At 50.7% G+C, this 18,921-nt stretch overlaps 1 protein-coding gene across 6 annotated transcripts in view; it reads left to right on the top strand.

The window, feature by feature from the left end:
* The window catches only part of NTRK3 (neurotrophic receptor tyrosine kinase 3), a 370,144-nt gene that overhangs the window by 58,641 nt on the left and 292,582 nt on the right, over positions 1–18,921 (top strand). For all 6 annotated transcript variants that reach the window (XM_082386938.1, XM_082386939.1, XM_082386934.1 and 3 more), the window contains 2 exons: positions 16,859–16,933; positions 17,449–17,520. In XM_082386938.1, coding sequence (XP_082243064.1) covers positions 16,859–16,933; positions 17,449–17,520 — 147 coding nt within the window. The remainder of the gene's footprint in view (positions 1–16,858; positions 16,934–17,448; positions 17,521–18,921) is intronic.

Below are 18,921 nucleotides of genomic sequence, written 5' to 3'. Positions count from 1 at the left end.
TGTACCTTAACCCCTCTGCACACACATAGCCTCTAGGAAGTACCCAGGAAGTGAGAGTTTGGTGTCACACAGTTTCCTTGAGGGTCTGATCTGAGTACTAAGTAGTTTTTCCCCTTCAGGAAATGCACAGGCAAGTGCTGTGCTGGCCTGGGACTTGCATTCTTGAATTGCACGTGGTGGTTGTGAGGCTTGAGTGACCCCACCATACCCTCACACACCCAGGGACAGGGCCCTGGGATCCATTGGTGGTAGATGCAGCTACTGGGCATTTCAAATTCCCAGTGCCATGCTGGTGAAGGAAAGGAAGAAAACTAGGGAGAGGGGAGTTCAGGTTTAAGGGAAAGTGACACAGCTGTTGGGCTGGTCCCCAGAGTATAGCCAGCATTCCCTTTCCAACCTGTCATGGCGGAGTAGGGTATGGGGGCCTTGGGTCTGATCTGGGCTGGGGTGGCTGACCGTGGGCTCTAATATGGGGGGTCTGGGCAGCAAAGCTATTGTTAACAGGAACTGATAATGCTGCGGTTCCAAGGGGTCAGACAGGAGTCCACGTGATTTGAAATTGGTCCCATGAGCCGTTAGCAAGGTGGTGATGAGAAATCGTGAAACCTGGGCCCATCCGCTGGGAAAATGAGGCTGATGTGTCCTTTCTGGGTCGTTAGGGCCCAGCTGACTGGCTAGAATTTGGGCAGGACCCCCAGCATCTCACTGAAGTAACAGCCAGGACCTGGGAAGAGCTTCTGTCCTATGGATGAGACACAGTGGGCATGGGGTGGTGACCACGGCTTGGTGCCACAGGAGGCCTCTTGGGGTACCCCAGATGCTGGCCGGAGGCAGCTGGTGCATAGTGGGTCCTTTATAAATGAATGACTGCAGTGGAGTTCCAGCCCCACCTGTGCTGAGGTTCGGCTCTGCCGGACCAGCCTGAGAAGAGCCCGCAGGGTAAAGGTGCTCCAGGCAGCCGGAGACATCAAGTCCTTCGTCGTGGTGCGAGTAGCTGGGCACGGTCCAGCGCAGCAGCAGAGGCTCTGGTCAGTGCTCAGTCATGCTGTCAGCTTCGTCACTGTCACCCTCCACCCCGACAGCCACGGGCTCTGTGTTCCTTTGTCCTTGTGCGTGGCTTGAGAAGGGAGCTCAAGCTCTCTTGGGGTGTGCCGGGAAAACCCCGTGTCTGCTGCCTCTAGCTCCCGCCCCAGCTTGCAGACGTTCCTTTTCCCGTACTCACTGGGCATCGCCGCTACTTTCTGTCCTGCGCCATTTCTCCTGGAAGGGGGAGCCCGGGCCGTCCGGCGGCTGAACTCCAGCTGGGGAGCCTGCAGTGCAGTTCCACATTGCCAAGGCCCTTGGTGTCCTGAGCAAACCCCGCTGTCAGCAGCCTGGAAAGGAGGAATGCCTGCAGGGGCGGGGCCAAAGGCTGGCTTCCCGAGATGGTTCCCCCACGTGTTGGAGGTGGAGGCCGAGGCACCACCTTGACCTTGGGGTTTCTGTACCTCCAATGAGAGGGTTAGTCTCCAGGGAGTGTGCGTGACCAGGATCCCTAACAGAGCACCACTGGTGCCCTTGTGGCATTCAGTTTTCCTGTCCTACAGGGGACTGGAAAGGAGAGCTCCTGCCGCATCCATGCCACGTTTATGGAGGGCTTTTTAGAGCCGGGCGCCCGTCTTGGTGCTGGGGATGCTGAGATGAAAAAACACAGTCCCTGCCCCCAAGGATCTCAAAGTCTTGTGGGGAGACAGGGGTGTCACAGGGTGCAAGACAACATGGTGAGTGTCCTGTGAGAAGCACAGCTTCTGTGTGGCGCTGATACTCTGTCAGCACATGCCAGCTAAGGTCGGGAGGTTGTTAAAATGATGAAGTGCTTCCATAGCGGTGGTTAAATACCTGCGTCCTGAGCTCCCTTAGTGATCACACCCGATTCTCCAGCCACCCTGGCCCCTCCGGGATCCAGGAACTAAGCAAGCATCGGTACCAGGCTTAGGAGGAGGCCCTCGGGGCCCCGATCCAGCCCTTTGGCTGGAGTCCTTTTTGGTCGGAGTTTGTGCTCTACTAGTTGTTACCTATCTTGAGTATCAGCCATGGTTCTGGGGTGGACAGCATAGCCAAAGCACTCAGGACCTGGAAGGGGAGGACCAGGGAGGGTTCCCAGAAGGAGGGTCCGTCTGCGCTGAGTTTTGAAGGAGGAGCATGGGTCAGCAAAATCTCTCCTCAGCCTTACGTTTTGTGCTTTTCTGACCCTTGACGTTGGACCCCAGCCCTGCCCCACACCCTAGGCAGCTCTTCTCTACCACAGGTTGGAGCCCCCCCTGGTCCCAGTTTCAAGGAGAAGCTGCTGGGAACCTCTGTGGGCTCTGAGCACTTGGAGCACAGAGCCAGCACAGGGCCAGAGGAGGGCGACCAAAATAAAGACTGCAGCGGACTTTGTTGTCAAGGAATTTACACGCCCCTGAGGGAAGCCAGGCAAATGATGCCTCCACGTGCAGGTGACAGGGTCACACACCTACACCAGCAGCCACGCAGACACAAGTCCCCAGTAACTGGCGGGTGAGGGGGGGATCACTGATCATTGCAACTGGGTGAGGATGGTTTGATAAAAGCGTAGTGGAGGGAGGAAGACGCGGCATATTGGCACCCGAAAAAAGATGTTCAGCTTCACGGACATTCGTTGGGTACCCAGGGGTGGGCTGGCTGGCAGACAGGAACAGTAGCTCAGAGGAAGCAGGAGGGAACCAGTCCCAGCGGCAAGTGCTTTGTTGGGCTGACTTGTAAAGTGCAGCCTGTGTCCTACTAGAAGGCGGGGGGTGCCGGGGGGAGAGATGGGAAAGAGGGTTTCACACGACATGCATGTCACAGCCTCAACCACTGCAGCTACAAGCCGGTCACTCTCCTGACCAAGGAGGCCCCAGTTCCTGACCTCAATGCCTGTACAATCCAGTGACAGCTCGAGAAGAAAAAAACTCACCTCTTTTTCTCTGCTCTCAATGCAGTTCTTCACTTCTGGCCATCAAACATGTGATTTGCCCCCATACTAATCAATCCTGTAATTCTCTGTGGTCACTGAGTGGGTGTCCTACGATTCAAAGCAATTCTGACACCGCCTACCTGGAGTGAGTGTCGGATCCCACAGGTTAAGGACTTGGTCTCATAAGACTACATCACCCCACTACTTCTGATGCCAATCACAAGTCCAGGTTGTCACCTGAGCTTCTGACTGACCAGCTATAGATCAGAGGTTCCCAGGACCCCCTCCTTGGGTTTGGTAATTTGCTAGAGTAGCTCACTGAACTTGGGAAAACAGTTTACTTACTGTTTCTTATTACCAGTTTATTATAAAAGGATACCACTCAGGAGCAGCCAGATGGAAGAGATGCAAAGGGGAAGGTATGGGAGGGGTCACAGAGGTTTCACACCCTCTCCAGGTGCGCCACCCTCCCAGCCCCTCCACATGGTCATGAACCCAGAGGATCCCTGAACCCCACTTAGTATTTGTTTGGAGGCTTCATTATGTAGGCATAATTGATTAACTTCTTGGCCTTTGATGATTAATTCAACCTCCAGTCAGGTGGGGCTGAAAGTTCCAACCCTGTAATCACCCAAGGTTGGGTTCCTTGGCTACCAGCCCCCATCCTGAGGCTCTCCAGGAGCCCCCAGCCATGGGCCATCTTATTATCATACAAAAAGACACAACACAAAAAGACACAGCACTGGAGATTCCAAGGGTTTTAGGAGCTATGTGTCTGAAAATGGAGCAGAGACCCAGTATATGTATTTCTTATGATGTCACATTGCTTTTCTTTTTGGAAGGGAAAATCATCATTCTTTGAGGTCTGGCATATTCCAGACAATGTGCTACGTCTTGTACAAACACTACTTTAATTCATCTTTATGATGCCTCCATGAAATTGGCATCACTATCCCTATTTTATAGATGCAGAAATTGAGGCCATGGGAGGTTACCCAGCTAGTCAGTGGCAGGCTGGAGATTCAAGTTCATTGCTGACTTCAAAGCCTATTATTTTTTATTGCACCAAACTGCTTCCAAAAGTCTAGAGAAGAACTAGGGAGGAGAAGGATGGTGAAGCTTGACAGGCTGGCTTCTCTTGTTGAGGTGAGCACACCTCCCTCATACAGCCTGACTTTTTATTTTCTGTGACAGAAGCATGAGGGGATATATGGAGAATATATATGGAAGATGAGAGTTACAAAAGCCATTCATACAAGTCCAACTCACAATCCCCCCTTCCTCTCAGCTTTGGTTTGGAGTTGAGCTTCAGGGAAGCATTTCAACAGTGCAATGGGTTAGACACAGGAAATAGAGAAAACGTCGCTTCTTTCCTCAAAGGATCTGTGACCCTTTGTCCAACCCCTTCTCCTCAGCTACAGCTTCCCCTGCAGACTTTAGCTTCCTAAGATGTTTTGGTTTGGCGTGAGAAGCATTTGTTAGCCATTGGAGGGTCTTGAGCCTTTAAGGGACAAGTTCAATGTCATCATTGGGAAAGTAGAGCCTAGAACAGGCTGGAAGCTGAAAGGTCTGCTATGAGGTTGTTGTATCCATCTGGACATGAGGCTCTCTCAGGTAGGGGCTGTGGACATAAAAAGATGAGGGGAGCTACTAGAAATATCAGCGGAGGAGGGATTAGTAGGACTTGAATCGGAAAAGGAGTGAGAGAGAGCTATCAAAAGTCTTCTTGGATAGATATGGTTAATAGATGGTATTTATGTTGCCCTTCTGTATCCTGTGCCCAGGGCAGACATCACTAATCAATCACAGTTCTTTTTTGGGCTCAACCACAGACTCCTTCTAAACACAGCAATCTGTGTTAACTCTCACTAACCCAATGGTATTGCACATAAGTTGAAATCTACTCTATCTCTGCTCTAATGTTTCAAGTCAGGAGGACTCAGCAGAGGTAGTTTGGGAGAATTCAGGAGGTAAGAGTAAGCTGTTCTGCCCACATTTTTGTTCTTAGGTGTCCAGGGGAATGCGTATTGTGAGAACGGGAAGACAGGACAGTGGAGAGGTTAGGCATTAAGGGTAGAGCTGTAGAGCTGGAATTCATCTCTAATTAGGCAGTAATTGAAGTCATGTGAATGGAGAGATGTCTTCCAACAGGGTGAGTAGATGGGGAAGAGAACAGACAGCTTATTGCCAGAGGATAGGAAACTGCTCACGATGCTGAAGCAAGAAAGTGAAAAAAGTTAACAAGAGAAAAAATTGCATTTCCTTCACCGAGTAAGGAAGGCCATCTCTCCAGCCCCCAAAGTGGAATCCTTTGGAAACTTAAGGAACTGAAGTGCTGGTTTCCTTACAGATTACAGGGGTTAATGCTGTTGATGCCTTCCTTTTAGGTCTCGGATATGAGCCAGTGTTTCTTCCAGCAGTGACGCTTTAAAGGAGCCTCTCTCCCTGCAGTGTCCCACTCCACATCCTGTTTCCGGTCTTGGCCCAGCTCACCCTTCTTCCTTTGTCCCGTGACTTCTCTCTTCTCTGTAGCTTGGTCCCATCCCAGCTTGCCGTGCAGAGGGAAGGCTAGGTACCACACTTGTGATCTTGTCTTCCTGATGGTTACCTTAACTAATCACTCTGACACCCTTAGGTTCTGGGGATAATTATTCCCGCAAAGTCAAGGACTCCCTTTCCTTCCAGTGACCTGGAATTACCCTCTCGCAATGAAAGCACCCAGAGCTTTGGAGTGACTTTTCCGCATTAACTCTGAGGCCGAGTTGCAGCCAGGAAATCTACCCTTTTAATAGGGGAAAATATTGCCCTCGTAAGTCTTTATGCAACGCACTTGAGCCTAATGCTCTCTTACCAATTCGCCTTTATAACTTCCATATTGAGTGAATTAAGTCCTCCATACGGGTACTTATTAAAGAAGTGATAAGTGCTTTATAATTCAGTAAAGGGTGGCCTGGCCATTTCAGATTTTCCTAAGGAAACTGGCCACTCGAAGGGCAGCACTTTCAGGACCGCTGGGGCCAGCTGCTCTTAGGCACAGAGCCTGCACTATTGGATGACTTTCAAGCCAGCTGCTCTGGCCTAGACTAGACTTTCCTTCTCACTCAGACTTTCTCCTCCAACGCCCATCGGGGAGAAAGAGTCAAAGCTAATGTGTCTCTCCCTGCCTCAGGCTGTTTCTGCTCTTGATCAAAGACCTCCTCTTTCTCTCCTAGTTCAAAGCTGAGATGTCTAGCAGGGGCTGGAGGGTTTATGATCAACGTGGTTTGAGTCTCATCTGTAGACAAGAGGGGACTGTCTCCAAGGGGCCACAGGGCTGTGCCTCCCTCCCCAACCCCGCAGGCACAGCTTGCTTCTTTACACCTTTGTCTCTTCAAATAGTTGGAGAAAATGCTGGTCCCATCAAGACCTTGGGAACCATAGCCTTTTCATGACTTGCTGCAAGGTCCCAGGATTCTGAGGAAGTACAGTCATTTATTAATTTGTTCATTTAAATCTTCTACCTTGTACTAAGAACTGGGCTGAGTGTTGTGGATACAGTAGTGAACAAGATAGGTTGCCTGCCCTCAGAGAGCTTGCATTCTGTTGGGGGAGAGACACAGTCAACAAGTAAACACATACATGAGGTAATTATAGATTTTGTCAAATGATATAAAGGAAATACCTAGAGTGACATTTCTCAACCTTGGCACTACTGACATTCTGGAGGGGATAACTCTTTGTTGTGAGGGGCTGTCTTGTGTTATAGGATATTTAGTAACATCCTTGGCCTCTACCCACTAGATGCAGTAGCCCCTCCCCAGTCATGACAACCAAAAATGTCCCCAGACATTGCCAAGTGTTCCCTGAGGGCTTAAATCCACCCCGGCTTGAGAACTACTGATCCAGAGGAAGGTGATATAGAATGTCTTTAGGTGGTTGGTCAGGGAAGGCCTCCCTGAGGAGGTGACATTGAAGGGGAGTCCAAGTGCTTTTAAGGGCAAAGCCAAGTGCAAAGGTCCTGAGAAGGGGAAGGGAGCTTGATGTTTTGAAGACTAAAAAGGAGACCAGTGGGATGAAAGCCAAGTGAACAAGGGTAAGGTTAGTCTGAGCTGCGGAGGGAGGGAGATGAGCCAGACATGGAGGATCTTGCTGGCTGAGGTGGAGTCTGAATTCCATCCCAAGTGCAGAAGCCATTGGAGGTTTATTTTTGTGGGGAGTGGGTGGGGGAGGGGGACATGATCTGATTTATGTTATGAAAAGCTCATTCAGGCTTCTGTGCGAGGACAGGTTTAGTCAGGTGGGAGTGGAAGCAGTGGTCATGCTTTTGAGGCAGTGGTCTTTGTTAGAGGTGATGGTGGCCTGGGTGTTAAGGGGTGATAAGAGTGGAGGTGGTGAGGAGCGGGCAGAGCTGATGATCTCCTGTGGAGGTGGACTTGCTAAGGGGTGGCTACTGGAGGGAAGGAAGGGAGCAATCAATGATGAAGTTTGACTTGGTGGTACCAGTGCCATTTACTGAGATGGAGAAGCCCAAGTGGGAGGACAGCAAGGGCTGGTGTTGGACCTGCGGACGTATCAGGGAAGAGCCTGGAGCTCAGTGGAGAGGTCTGACTAGAGACACCTTTGGGCGCTTGGATGGTGTTCGGAGCCAAGCACCTGGGTGAGATCCCTGTGGCCAGGGGGAGGCAAAACCTGGAGACTCCACCACTGAGGGATCAGACAAAGACTATGGAACCAGCAAAGGAGACTAAGAAGGGCTAGCCAGGGAGATAGAAAGAAACCCGGCAGAGAGTGGACTTAAGGAATTCCTAGAGAAGAGAATGTTTCCAGAAAGAGAGAGTGGTTAACTAGGTAAAATGCCACCAAGAGACTGGGAAACCAGGTGGCAGAGAAGAATTTGCCAACGTGGAAACCACTGGTGACTTGACAGTGTAGTTTCAGTGGAGTGGTGGGGACAGAGGACAGACTGGGGTGAAGAATCAAAGGGAGGCGAGGAAGTGAGGCCTGGGAATATAGACAATCCTTTTGAAAACATTTGTCATATGGAGCTGGAGAGACATGAGTTGGTAGCTGGAGAACATAGAGTCCAGGAGATTTTCTTTGAAATGGGCTCTCCTAGGATGTGTTTGTATGCTGATGGAAAAATCTAAGAGGGAGAGAGTGAGGGGACAGAGGAGAGAGGGAGAAAATAGGAATGAGTCCTCAAGAAGGTGTCTCGAGGGGTGAGGGCAGGGGAAGGTCCACAGGGGAGCTGGTAGAGGGCTAAACACTGAAGCTCTGCTGTTGATCACTTCGAGGTTCATTCATTCATTCATTCATTCAGTCAGATGTCACTGAGCATTTGCATGGCACTGGGGACACAAACCCCCAGTCAGTGCCCTCAGAAAACTCATGTTCTGGTGAAGATCATCGTCACTTGGGGAAGGGAAAGATGGAAAAGCTGAGCTCAGGGGTCAAGAGCATTCCCATCTCATCTGCTGCCATGTTTGGTGAGAGGAGGCCCTGCCCACTCCCCCACTCCTGACTCCCATGGTGGGCAGTAGACCTGACATCTGGTCCTGGGGGGGAGATCTGGTCCCTGGGCCTCCTGAGACCTCTGGGATCACCCCATTTCTGAGCTCTGTAGTGATGCCCCAAGTTGCCTGTCCCCAGTTGGGATGTTGAATGGTGTGCCCTGGGCCACATTCCTCCTCAGAGATAAAGTTCAGGGTTCTTGTGGGATTGGCCCAGGGCTCTGGGCTGCTCAGCAGGGCCCAGGGTGAGGACCATGCCGGTGCTGAGCCTGGAAAACCTCTGGCTTGAGTTGGGGCATCGAGGTGGCTATTTAGCACCAACCTGGATGGCTTCCCAGGCATGTACTTATCCTGGGGTAACTGCCCTTATTTGAGATTCTGGGGGTGAGGGAGTGGGGAAGAAGACAGATAGGATCTCTGTTCTCATGTATCATAGTTCTAGAGACACGACAAACATGTAATCAAATAATCAAATAAGACAATTACAGATGGTTATGAAAGGCTGTGAAGGACATAAACAGGGGCTTGCGTCAGAGCAGCTGGCGGGGAAGGGAGGGTGGGCTCACAGAGGAGCTGGGGCCGGCTTCTCTGAGAAGGTGACCTTGGAGGGGAGACCTGAGGGATTAAAAGGAGTCAGGGAAGAGCGTTTCATGGAAGTTCTGATTGGGAATAAGCCTGGCAGGTTTAAAAAACAGAAGGCACGCCAGTGTGGTCAGGGCCTAGAAAACCAGGGGAAGGTGTTCAGTGAAGGGACTATGGAAGCAGCTAACAATCAGCTCATGCGGGACCTCGCAGGCCACGGCCCGGGTTTTGGATTTTATTGTAAGGACCAAAGGAAGCAGTTGGAGGGTTATAAGCAGGGGAGAGGATGATCACTCTGGAGGAGAGACTGTGGAAGGAGAAGAGTGAAAGCAGGGAGGCCAGCCAGGAGGCAGTGGCCGTTTGCAGTTAGAGGCGGTGGCTCCCTGGTGTGCAGATGTGTGGACAGCAGTGAAAATAGGGAGAAACAGACAGACTGGTGATGGGCAGGCCAGTCTGATCACAGGCTGGGACCCGAGCAGGGCAGCTTGGACTCCCCAGTGAGCTGGCTGAGTTCCAGATGTGTGCCCTTGACCTTTTCTCTGTTAGGAGACGCAGCATTTCAGCACCTGAAGGGCACAGGTGTGCACACAAACATACCCCGTTCGTTCCTGGCACGAGCTTTGGAATTGATCGGGAAGCCGGCACAGATGCTGCCGTCTTCCATCTGTTCACCGCACGATCTGAATGTTCCTTTCTGCAGTCCCGGGGGTGTCTGTGATGTGGGGCTGGTTCACCGTGGTCCTTGGCGGGCAGCTGCTTGTAGAGCTGGTGTGCTCACGTGCTGGCATGCCAGGGTTGCCAGCCCAGGAAGCCTCCTCAGGCTTCTAGTATCCCCCTTGACAGCTGTCAAGGGAGGGAGAGCCGGGTGACTTGGCTGGTGTGATCCGATGCAGCTCTTCTCCAGCCCCCTGGTGCCTGCGCTCCATGGAGCTGTTGCTCCAGACGGTTTGTTTATAATGCTAAACATATCAGATAATTGAAAGCTAATGCTTCTGTCTGGATCACTAGACATAATATGCCTGGATAACAAATCAATTTCCTCCTTGCCCTGCAAGGCTGGGAAGTCAAACACCCGGCACATCCTTTGTATGTGTGCAAGCATGTGCGTGTGCGTATGTGGGCACGCTCATGCATGTGTGTGCTCCAACGCTGACTTATTAGAAAATGAAATTCCAGGCTAGTTTCCCCAGGCACCCAACTCTGTCTTAGAACAGGATTCAGGTGAGAAGGTGATGGGAGCCTCAGGTCTGACAGGGGACAGGGACATCTGGTGATGAAGGCGCACCTGTCGAGCCTTGTTATCCGAAGCTCTTATGTTCTGTGTTGGAGGAGTGGAGTATTCATATACAGAACATCTGAGAAACACCAGTTTCAGCTACCTCCTGCCAGGATACAGCTCCAAGAATGAATATACTGAATATAATATACTAGTGATGGTGCCACCAGGAAAATGTGAATTATGAATTACCAACAAGAATGCTTACTTATCTGGCAAGCTCAATTATCCAGAAAGGGAATGCGAAACAAAGTAAGAAAACAAGGGCAAATATCTACCTTTCTCTCTATGTGTGTGTGTGTGTGTGTGTGTGTGTGTGTGTGTGTGCACGCATGTCTGTGCCTGAATTTTTTCATATTCCCTTAAATCCTTATTCAGATTCTTTTTACTCTTACTGAAGGCACAGTTCCAAAGACAGTCATGGAATCAGCTATGCTTTGCACTAGTGCTAGGCGTCACAGCCGAATGGAGGAGGTGGGCATGGCCTCATCTAATCCTCACGGCCTCTGGATTTCCTATTAGGAAACTGAGGTCTGGAGAGGCTGGAGTAACTGGCCCAGAGGCATCAGGCTTCTAAGCACAGAGCTGGGTGTCATCTCCAGGTCAGCCTACCTTCAGGATGCCTGCTCTTGACCTCTGTTCTCCAATGGACTGCAGAGCAGACTGGTCTCAGCATGTTGGAAGGTCCCGGGGGGCACAGCCCAATAGCAAAGAAGAGCCAGAAAACCGTTAAAAATGAAGGCAATTGCGATTAGAATTCAAGAGTCATTTCAGGGTAGGACCACTTTGGGTAGGGGCGCAGGTTCTGCTTACTTTGAGAGCCTCTAGGGGTGTCACTGTGCTACAGCTCAGTGGGCTAGGTGGGTTGATCACAATGATCCAGGATCATCAGGAAAATATAAGCTGTGTTCTGTTTACTCTGCTTCAAAAGTCAAGGAGGTGTGTAATGCATTTTAGGGGAAAAAAAAAACATTCAGCAAGGAACTTGAACATGCAGAGGGTTTTTTTTAGTAAATTTATTTATTTAATTTATTTATTTTTGGCTGTGTTGGGTCTTTGTTGCTGCACGCGGGCTTTCTCTAGTTGAGGCGAGAGGGGGGCTACTCTTCATTGCTGTGCGCGGGCTTCTCATTGCGGTGGCTTCTCTTGTTGCGGAGCACGGGCTCTAGGCACGTGGGCTTCAGTAGTTGCAGCACGCGGGCTCAGTAGTTGTGGCTCACAGGCTCTAGAGCACAGGCTCAGTAGTTGTGGCACACAGGCTTAGTTGCTCTGCAGTATGTGGGATCTTCCCGGACCAGGGCTCGAACCCGTGTCCCCTGCATTGGCAGGCGGATTCTCAACCACTGCGCCACCAGGGAAGCCCCATGCAGAAATTTTGCCTTTAAATTTAGTTGTCTGGAAAATTTGGTTTTGAAGAACAGCTCATTAATAGCAGTGAGGAATCACAGTGAAAATAACAACCATGTGACAGCAAGGGAGGAGAGAGAAAAACTTGGGAAAACGAGGAAATACTGGGCCTGCCACATCTAAAGGAAGGAAGGATGTTCCCTTGTCCCACCAACCAATCCTTGTCTTGCTGATTACCCAGGTGAGGAGGAAAGTTCTGCCAGGTGAAGGGTGCCTTGCCCCTCTCATGGGCCTCCCCAACAAACTTAGTCCCCTGGTGTTGGATGGACTTGGACGTCTCAGTGTTCTAGGGATTTCTGTGTTTAGGATTTAAATATTGGAGGTATAAGCAACTCTTAAACGTATCCACATGGCATGTTTTTAATTAAAATAGGGACCACAGTCTGTACCGTCTAATTTTTATATGCTTGGAGATTGCCAATTCATTACCATATTGGCCCAAGCCAAACAGAAGGAAGAAGAAGCAATGGTACAAAAGCACAATTGGATTTAATCTAGCACAGAGGATTTTTATATTCTCTGTGAAAGTATTAATTAATACTTCGTTTGTGTCCTAGCTCATTTCCACATGGGACTGAAGCAACTGTGGATTGGGTTTATCTGCTCCAGGAATGGTTGCTTGGTGAGCCATTGGGAGTGGCTCCTTTCCTCCCAAGTCCACCAGGAAGCAGCATGTCCTTTGACCATGGGGCCCCCGAGATCTCACTGAAGTTTTCGGAGCTGTAGCCCTCGGGAGCTCAGTGTTGTCGTGAATTAAGCCTCACTTCCTCCCTCTCTCTGGAACAGTGTTGCATATCGGCTCCTGGCAGACAGTCATGATTCTGTGGTGTCAGGGAAGGGCAGTGGCGAGAGGGCAGGGACAGGGCATTGTGTTGACTCTCTGGATGGCACATTTCATATTTCCATGCGATGACGAGGCCTTAGAAATGCAGAAGGATAACTTTCAGTGGAGGGACAAGGCACTAGGCCGTGCATTCCAGCCAGAGCTTGGTGAAAAGAGACCATTATTGCTTCTAGAATGTGTAACCTGGCTTGGGCCAAGGTCCGGTGGGCCAAACACCCCTCATTTCCTCTCAAGTAATGCCCTTGTCACAGGAGTGTCCTGAGAACCATGGCTTTTGATTTTCTTCTCTCACCTGGACCCTGTGACCTAGAGGCAAGCTTTTTGGTGTTGGCCTGGGGCCTTTTGATGTTTGCTGCAAAACAATCATTTTCAAAATTATGTCTGAAGCCATGAAACTTTTTCTTCAATGGAATCTTAGGTAGAAGGCTTGTATAATAAAGCAGGGTTTCCCAACCTCGATGCTGTGGGCATTTGGGGCCGATAATTCTTTGTTGTGGGCATGCCGCCCTGTGCATTATTGAAATGTTTAGGAGCATTCCTGTGGATGCCGGTGTCACTCCCTGTCCCCAAGTTGTGGCCACCAAAAATGTTTCCAGACATTGCCAAATGTCCCCTGGGGGGCAAAATCGCCTCCAGTTGGGAACCATTGTATTCAAGGGACTAAAGTGGAGGTAACTAAAGTAGGGATGGGAGCCTGGAGGCACTGAGAACAAGGCTTCAGGTCTCTGTGGGGCATCTACCGGCACACACCGCCTGAGCAGACAGACGCGGGATCTGGCGGTCCCGCTGACCCACGTTCCTGGCATCGCTCTGAGTTCTCGTCTCCCCACGGCGGCAGCAGGCGTGTGAGATGCCTCTGCTTGGGCGGGCTGGTGCGGCCTGTGGTCCTGGAACAGGGTGACCAGTGACTGCCCCGCACAGGGCTCAAGGGCCTAAGCTTCCTTCAAAAACATGACCATTCTTGATTGTTTTTCAAATGACAGAATCAATGCTCCATGAAAACAACCTGGACGACCCAGAAAAGCACACAAAAAGAAGTCACGTGTAATTGTACTAGGCGGAGGGAACCACTGTTTACCACAATCCAAACCAAAGCAGACTGCTCTCATACTTTATCTATTTATTATATGTTTAGAGCCTGCCTTTTAAACTTAAAACTCATGGCCTCCCTATTAGCACAAAGCAGCCAGCAAAGTTACCATAACTGACCCCTCCCCGGGCTGGTACCAAGTGGTGAGTCATCGAGAAAACTTGGCAGGCGCCCTGCCCACGTCAACTGCAAATGTCAGGCTGCACCTTCGCCGCCCTGCTCTTCCCTGGGAACCCGCTCTGTACTGCCAGCTGTGCATCCTCTGAAGCTGTTTATAATTTCTGCTTGAACAGTTTTCCTGGAGGTCATGAATGACAGGTTTACTGTCCCTCCACCCTTCTGCCCCTCGGAGTTTTTAATCAATGATTGCTGAGAGGTGACAACTTCCAGCAGAACCAGCTTGCCCTTTTTAGCTTGAAAACTGAGAAAAGATTGCTCAGCCTCTACAAAACCCAGGTTTAAAAACAATCATCACGGGCACTACTTGAAGACTTACTGTGCGTCCCAGCTGCCGGAAGGGCTTTTTAACATAGCCTTTCAATCTTCATGTCCTTCTTATGATGAAGGTATTTCATTGATATTATCCCCATTTGACAGATGACGAAACTGAGGCACAGACAGGTGAAGTAACCTGGACAGGGTCACATAGTATCCTGGCAGCCTGGCGCTACGCAGGGGTCAGCAACCTTTTTCTGTAAAAGGCCAGAAAGTCAATATTTTAGGCGAGTCTCTGCAGCTCCATCTCACCTCCATCTTTGTGGGGAAAAGTGGTCACAGACAAGAGTAAATGAGTAGATATGAAAATGGACATTTATATTTCATACACTTTTCACATGTCACAAAATAGGATTCTACTTTTGATTTTTAAAAAAATGTAAAAACGATTCTTCTTTCTCAGGCTGTACAGAAATGAGCGGTGGGTTGGAATTTGTAGTTTGCTGACCCGGCTCTGGAGCCCCAACTCCTAACCACACTGTTGCACCGATGCTGTAAAAGTGCTATTCCCCCATGTAGGAAAACTCAGACCCAAAAGAGGACGCAGGGGCCATATGCTATTGACCAGGGAGTCCTTTGCACCAAGGACATCAGCCATTGTCCTGCCATGTCTCGATGTGTGCCTATGCAGGGGAAGGGTCATTTGTGGGCATAAGAACAGGAGGGCTGAGAGGGGTAAAGTATTAGAATGCAATAATGACTGACAACTCAGCCATAATAAAAACACATTTCTGGAATTCTAACGTGGGCTCGGAAAAATGATTTCATTTATTTAAACAACTTGATTGACAGCTGCTCGTTGGAAGTAGATTCTTGTCTGAAGCTGGGCTCCCATGAATGAATGGCCGCCTGCAGAAACACTGCCATCTACTTGGTGGTTTACCTGGACCGAGGGCCCAGTGAATGCTCTAGGTGGGAGTGGGGCTGCCCCAGGTCCTTCTACCACTTCTGGCCTTCCTTTTCATCTGACGTGGAGCCAGGGTCCCTGCGCTGGCGAGACCAGACCAAGCGAACTGTCCTGGGGCCATGAGGCTTCCGGGGAGAAGGCTTTGGAGTTGGAATTCAGTACTGGCTTGGCCACCTGGTCCATGTCCCCAGCAGATGCCAGTGTGTCTGGCTGCTTAGCAGGGGCTCCGAGAGAATGTGGCACAAAAGGGGCTCTTGGCATACCTTGTCACTGCGCGACTCTGAAATGCTTCCAGAGGCCCTGGCCACCACCTCCCTGTGGCCTTCCTGGCTCCGGCTCCACTTGATGGCAGATGGCAGAGCCACGGGTGGGGTGGGGCTAGGGAGGAGACGTCTGGGGAAGGTGGCTGGCACTTTTCTGTGCCTCAGGTAGCTCTGTCCCAGGGTGAGCTGTCACTTCTTTTCCCTCCTTGCAAAAAGCAGGCTTAGACTTTGGGGGCACTGACAGGAGAGTCAGATCCCAGGAGGGCAGCGGGAAGCCTTTTCCCGTGGCCCCTTGAAGCTCCTTGGGGTAGCGGGTGTGTATGAATGGTCTTTGCTCAGACAGCTCTAGAGCTGGGAAGGACCTTGGTAATCAACAGTCTGATGGTTCTCCACCTTGACACCAAAAGCAGTAATGGAGGATGTTTGTCCCTGGTGTTTTGTCAATATAAAACAAATAAACAAACAAACAAAGGAAATCAAATCCATACCCATGATAAGCCCTTCCATGCTAACAGTACTTTCAAGAATTCCTTTGCTTTGGGCTGGAATTTATCCACTGGGTGAGTCAGCGCTGGTTTATGCCTGTTGATAAAAAGTTCTGGTTTACAGTGATTTATATCTTGGATTAATAAATCCGAGAAGATGAATTAATTATTACTTAATAAATGTGTGTGCTTTTTCGACACATGTTTAGGGAGCTAAACATCAAGTCTCTAGGGAGAAAGTTCTAAGAGGAGATCTTTGTGAAGAGATGGGGAAGAAACTGCTGATCTGGTGCACCCTCTCTCTTTGCAAATGAGGACACCAGAGGCCCAGAGAGCTGAAAGCTCATGTTCAAAGCCACGGCTGCTTAAGTCACAGAGATGAAGCTGGAATCAGGCTCCTCGACTGCCAGCCTCATGTTCTTTCCATGACACCCAGGCCTGTGGTCGCCCCTCCTTTGTGGAGTTGATTCTGCCATATCAAGCTATTGATGTTCTTGAACTTCAGATGGATTGGGCCGTCGTCACCCAAAGGGGGTCATCAATGTCTGGCCCCTGGGGGACCCTGAGGAGGTGTGTATTCCTTCTGGGCTTTTCCACCCCCAAGCCATGTTCACCAGCAAGCCCCCCTACACACCCCCTTTATTTAAACCACGTCATCTGTATTGTCTTTACGGGCAGGAACTTAAGAAAACAAGACTGTCCTTTAAACAATCCTATAAATGAAAAAGAATGAAAGAGAATGGAAGGAAACTAAGTCAGGAAGACCCACAGGGAGATTGGATCTCAAGAATTTAAAGAGTAGTTTTTCTGGAGCTGAGGCGGGGAACGTTAAATGCTGTCCATGAGTTTGGCGCTTGGGATCCCACAGCGAGCCCATCAGCCAGGTGGCACGCATGACACCACACTGGGGAAGAAACCGGCTCAGAGATAATTGGCGACTTGGTGGAAATCCTGGCTCATGGGTGGCTGCTCCAGGATTCGAACCCAGGTCTCTGGCACTAAAGCCAGTGCCTTTCCCGTGACCCCTCTGCTGACCTGAACCCTGCCTTTCCTCTCCCCTGCAGACACATAGAGAACTGGCGCGGTCTGCACACGCTCAATGCTGTGGACATGGAGCTCTACACTGGCCTCCAGAAACTGTGAGTGCACCAGCTCCCGGGGTGTGGGGGGAGTGGGATGGGCTAGGGCTCAGCCCGTAGTTTGGGTTTCAAAGCAGGACCTGAACCCAGGTCTCCTGGGCTAGTGTTCCTTTCTCAGCCCTGTGCTTGGCTGATGGTCCCCGTGGAGCAGGAAATTTGCGGTCACCTCCTGCTTTGGATTCAGTGCAAGTGGCTGTGGGAGATTTGGGGTGGGGGAAGGGAAAAGGCACAAAGGGGGCTGCAGCACTGTAGTCACTGGACCAGATTCTTACCCACTTGCCAGGACGGGCACATCCCTTACCCTGACCCAGGTCCCAGTGTGGTATGAGCCCAGATGCCTCCCACTGGACCCCCTCAGTTGGATCAGCCAGTGATGACTGATGATGAAAAGATGCGTTCAGTTCACCGGGCGGCTGCCGTCCAGTCTTGGCCTCACTGGCTGTCAGCCTCGGCCCAGAGCAGAGATGTTTCTCTGCTCCATAAGCTCTGCTGAACATCTTTTTCTCTCTCTCCAGGACCATCAAGAACTCAGGACTTCGGAGCATCCAGCCCAGAGCCTTTGCCAAAAATCCCCACTTGCGCTATATGTAAGTAGAGCTGGGTCCCGGGCCACAGAGAGTGGGTGGGTGGGTGGGGTCATAGGACTTGGGGAGAGACAGTCCCGGGCTGTGAAGCCCAAGGCCCGAGATCTGGACCTGGCTTTGCCACTCTGTGTCCTGGGGCAAGTCCCTTCACTTCTCTGGACCTGAGATTTTGCCTCTTCAAACAAGGGGTTTGGATTTGATGATCTCTAAGGTTCCTGTTGGATGGAAGAGCCTAGGACCAAGGCTTAGTGGGAGTGTCTCTTCACTCCCAAGTTTGTTCACTTCTGTGATGAAATTTGCAATTGTATTGGAATGTAAATGAGAGGAAATTCCCCATATAAGTGTAGTGTGTGATGTGAGTACTATACTTCTGAGACCATGTGTAGGTCCGTAAGTGTGTGTGTGTGTGTGTGTGTGTGTGTGTGTGTGTGTGTGTGTGTGTGTGCTGGGGTGGTGGCGTGGGGTTTGGAAGGGGGAAAGCAGGGCCAGGCCAAGTGTCATGTCGAAATAGATTCTGGGTTCAGTGCAGAAGAGCTCTGAAAAGCAGACACCTGTATATAAGGTTACACAGCTTTGGGACAAGTTGGAGGTGACATGGCCCTGGTGGGATCCCCTCTGTCTGTGCCTCCCTCCTCTCACCTCTCCCCTCCCACCACTGCCATGTCTGATGGTGGAGGGGCCTCCTGACAGTCGGCTCTGTCTAGACCTGTAGGGGTGGAAGCACACGAGCTTGGTGCTTCCTCTCCAAGCCTAATCCTGGGCTGAAGACTCTGGGATTAGACGGGAGGACCACCATTTCCTGGGGAGAGGTGGGCTTGAAAAGAAGCCTAGGGCCAGCGATTAGGGGAAGTGCCAACACGCTGCACCTGTTGGGGGTCCTTGCTGTTCGGTCAAGCCTTCTTTTCGGATGGTGACCATTTTGGACATCTGCTGGGCATGTTCTCCAAAAACAGAGATTCCATAGGAACCAGGGGGATGGAGTCTACTGTATTTGGGGAGAAAATGGAGGAATGGTGTGCAGATGAATCTTTCCTTTGGCCACTTGAGAGTTGCACTGGCCCAGGCACTTGGCACTTGAAGGGCATCCCGGCTGCATAGGAGTCTCACAGGAAGAGACACAGCATCCAAGGGAAGTGGAGGGGAGGTAGAGAAAGAGAAAAGTCGTGGAGAATTGTGGTGGGTGAGTTGTTTCTCTTCTGGGGGGTCCTGGCCTCACCCCCGGGCCTCTGTGTGTTTTCCCAAGCACGTAGTGAGTGCTTGGTAAATATTTTTTTAATCAGTTATGGCCACCCCTGCTTTGTGCTGAACTTTCTTTCCTTTCTCTGGACATAGCACACTGTATGGCCATTGCTCAGGGCCTGATGTAGTACCTGTGGGGGACCGAGGCCTCCCCTGCAGCTGTCT

This window comes from Balaenoptera borealis (assembly GCF_965194805.1).
Source record: "Balaenoptera borealis genome assembly, chromosome: 3".
In the NCBI taxonomy this organism is placed as follows: domain Eukaryota; kingdom Metazoa; phylum Chordata; class Mammalia; order Artiodactyla; family Balaenopteridae; genus Balaenoptera; species Balaenoptera borealis.
This window is presented reverse-complemented; position numbering and strand designations above follow the sequence as displayed.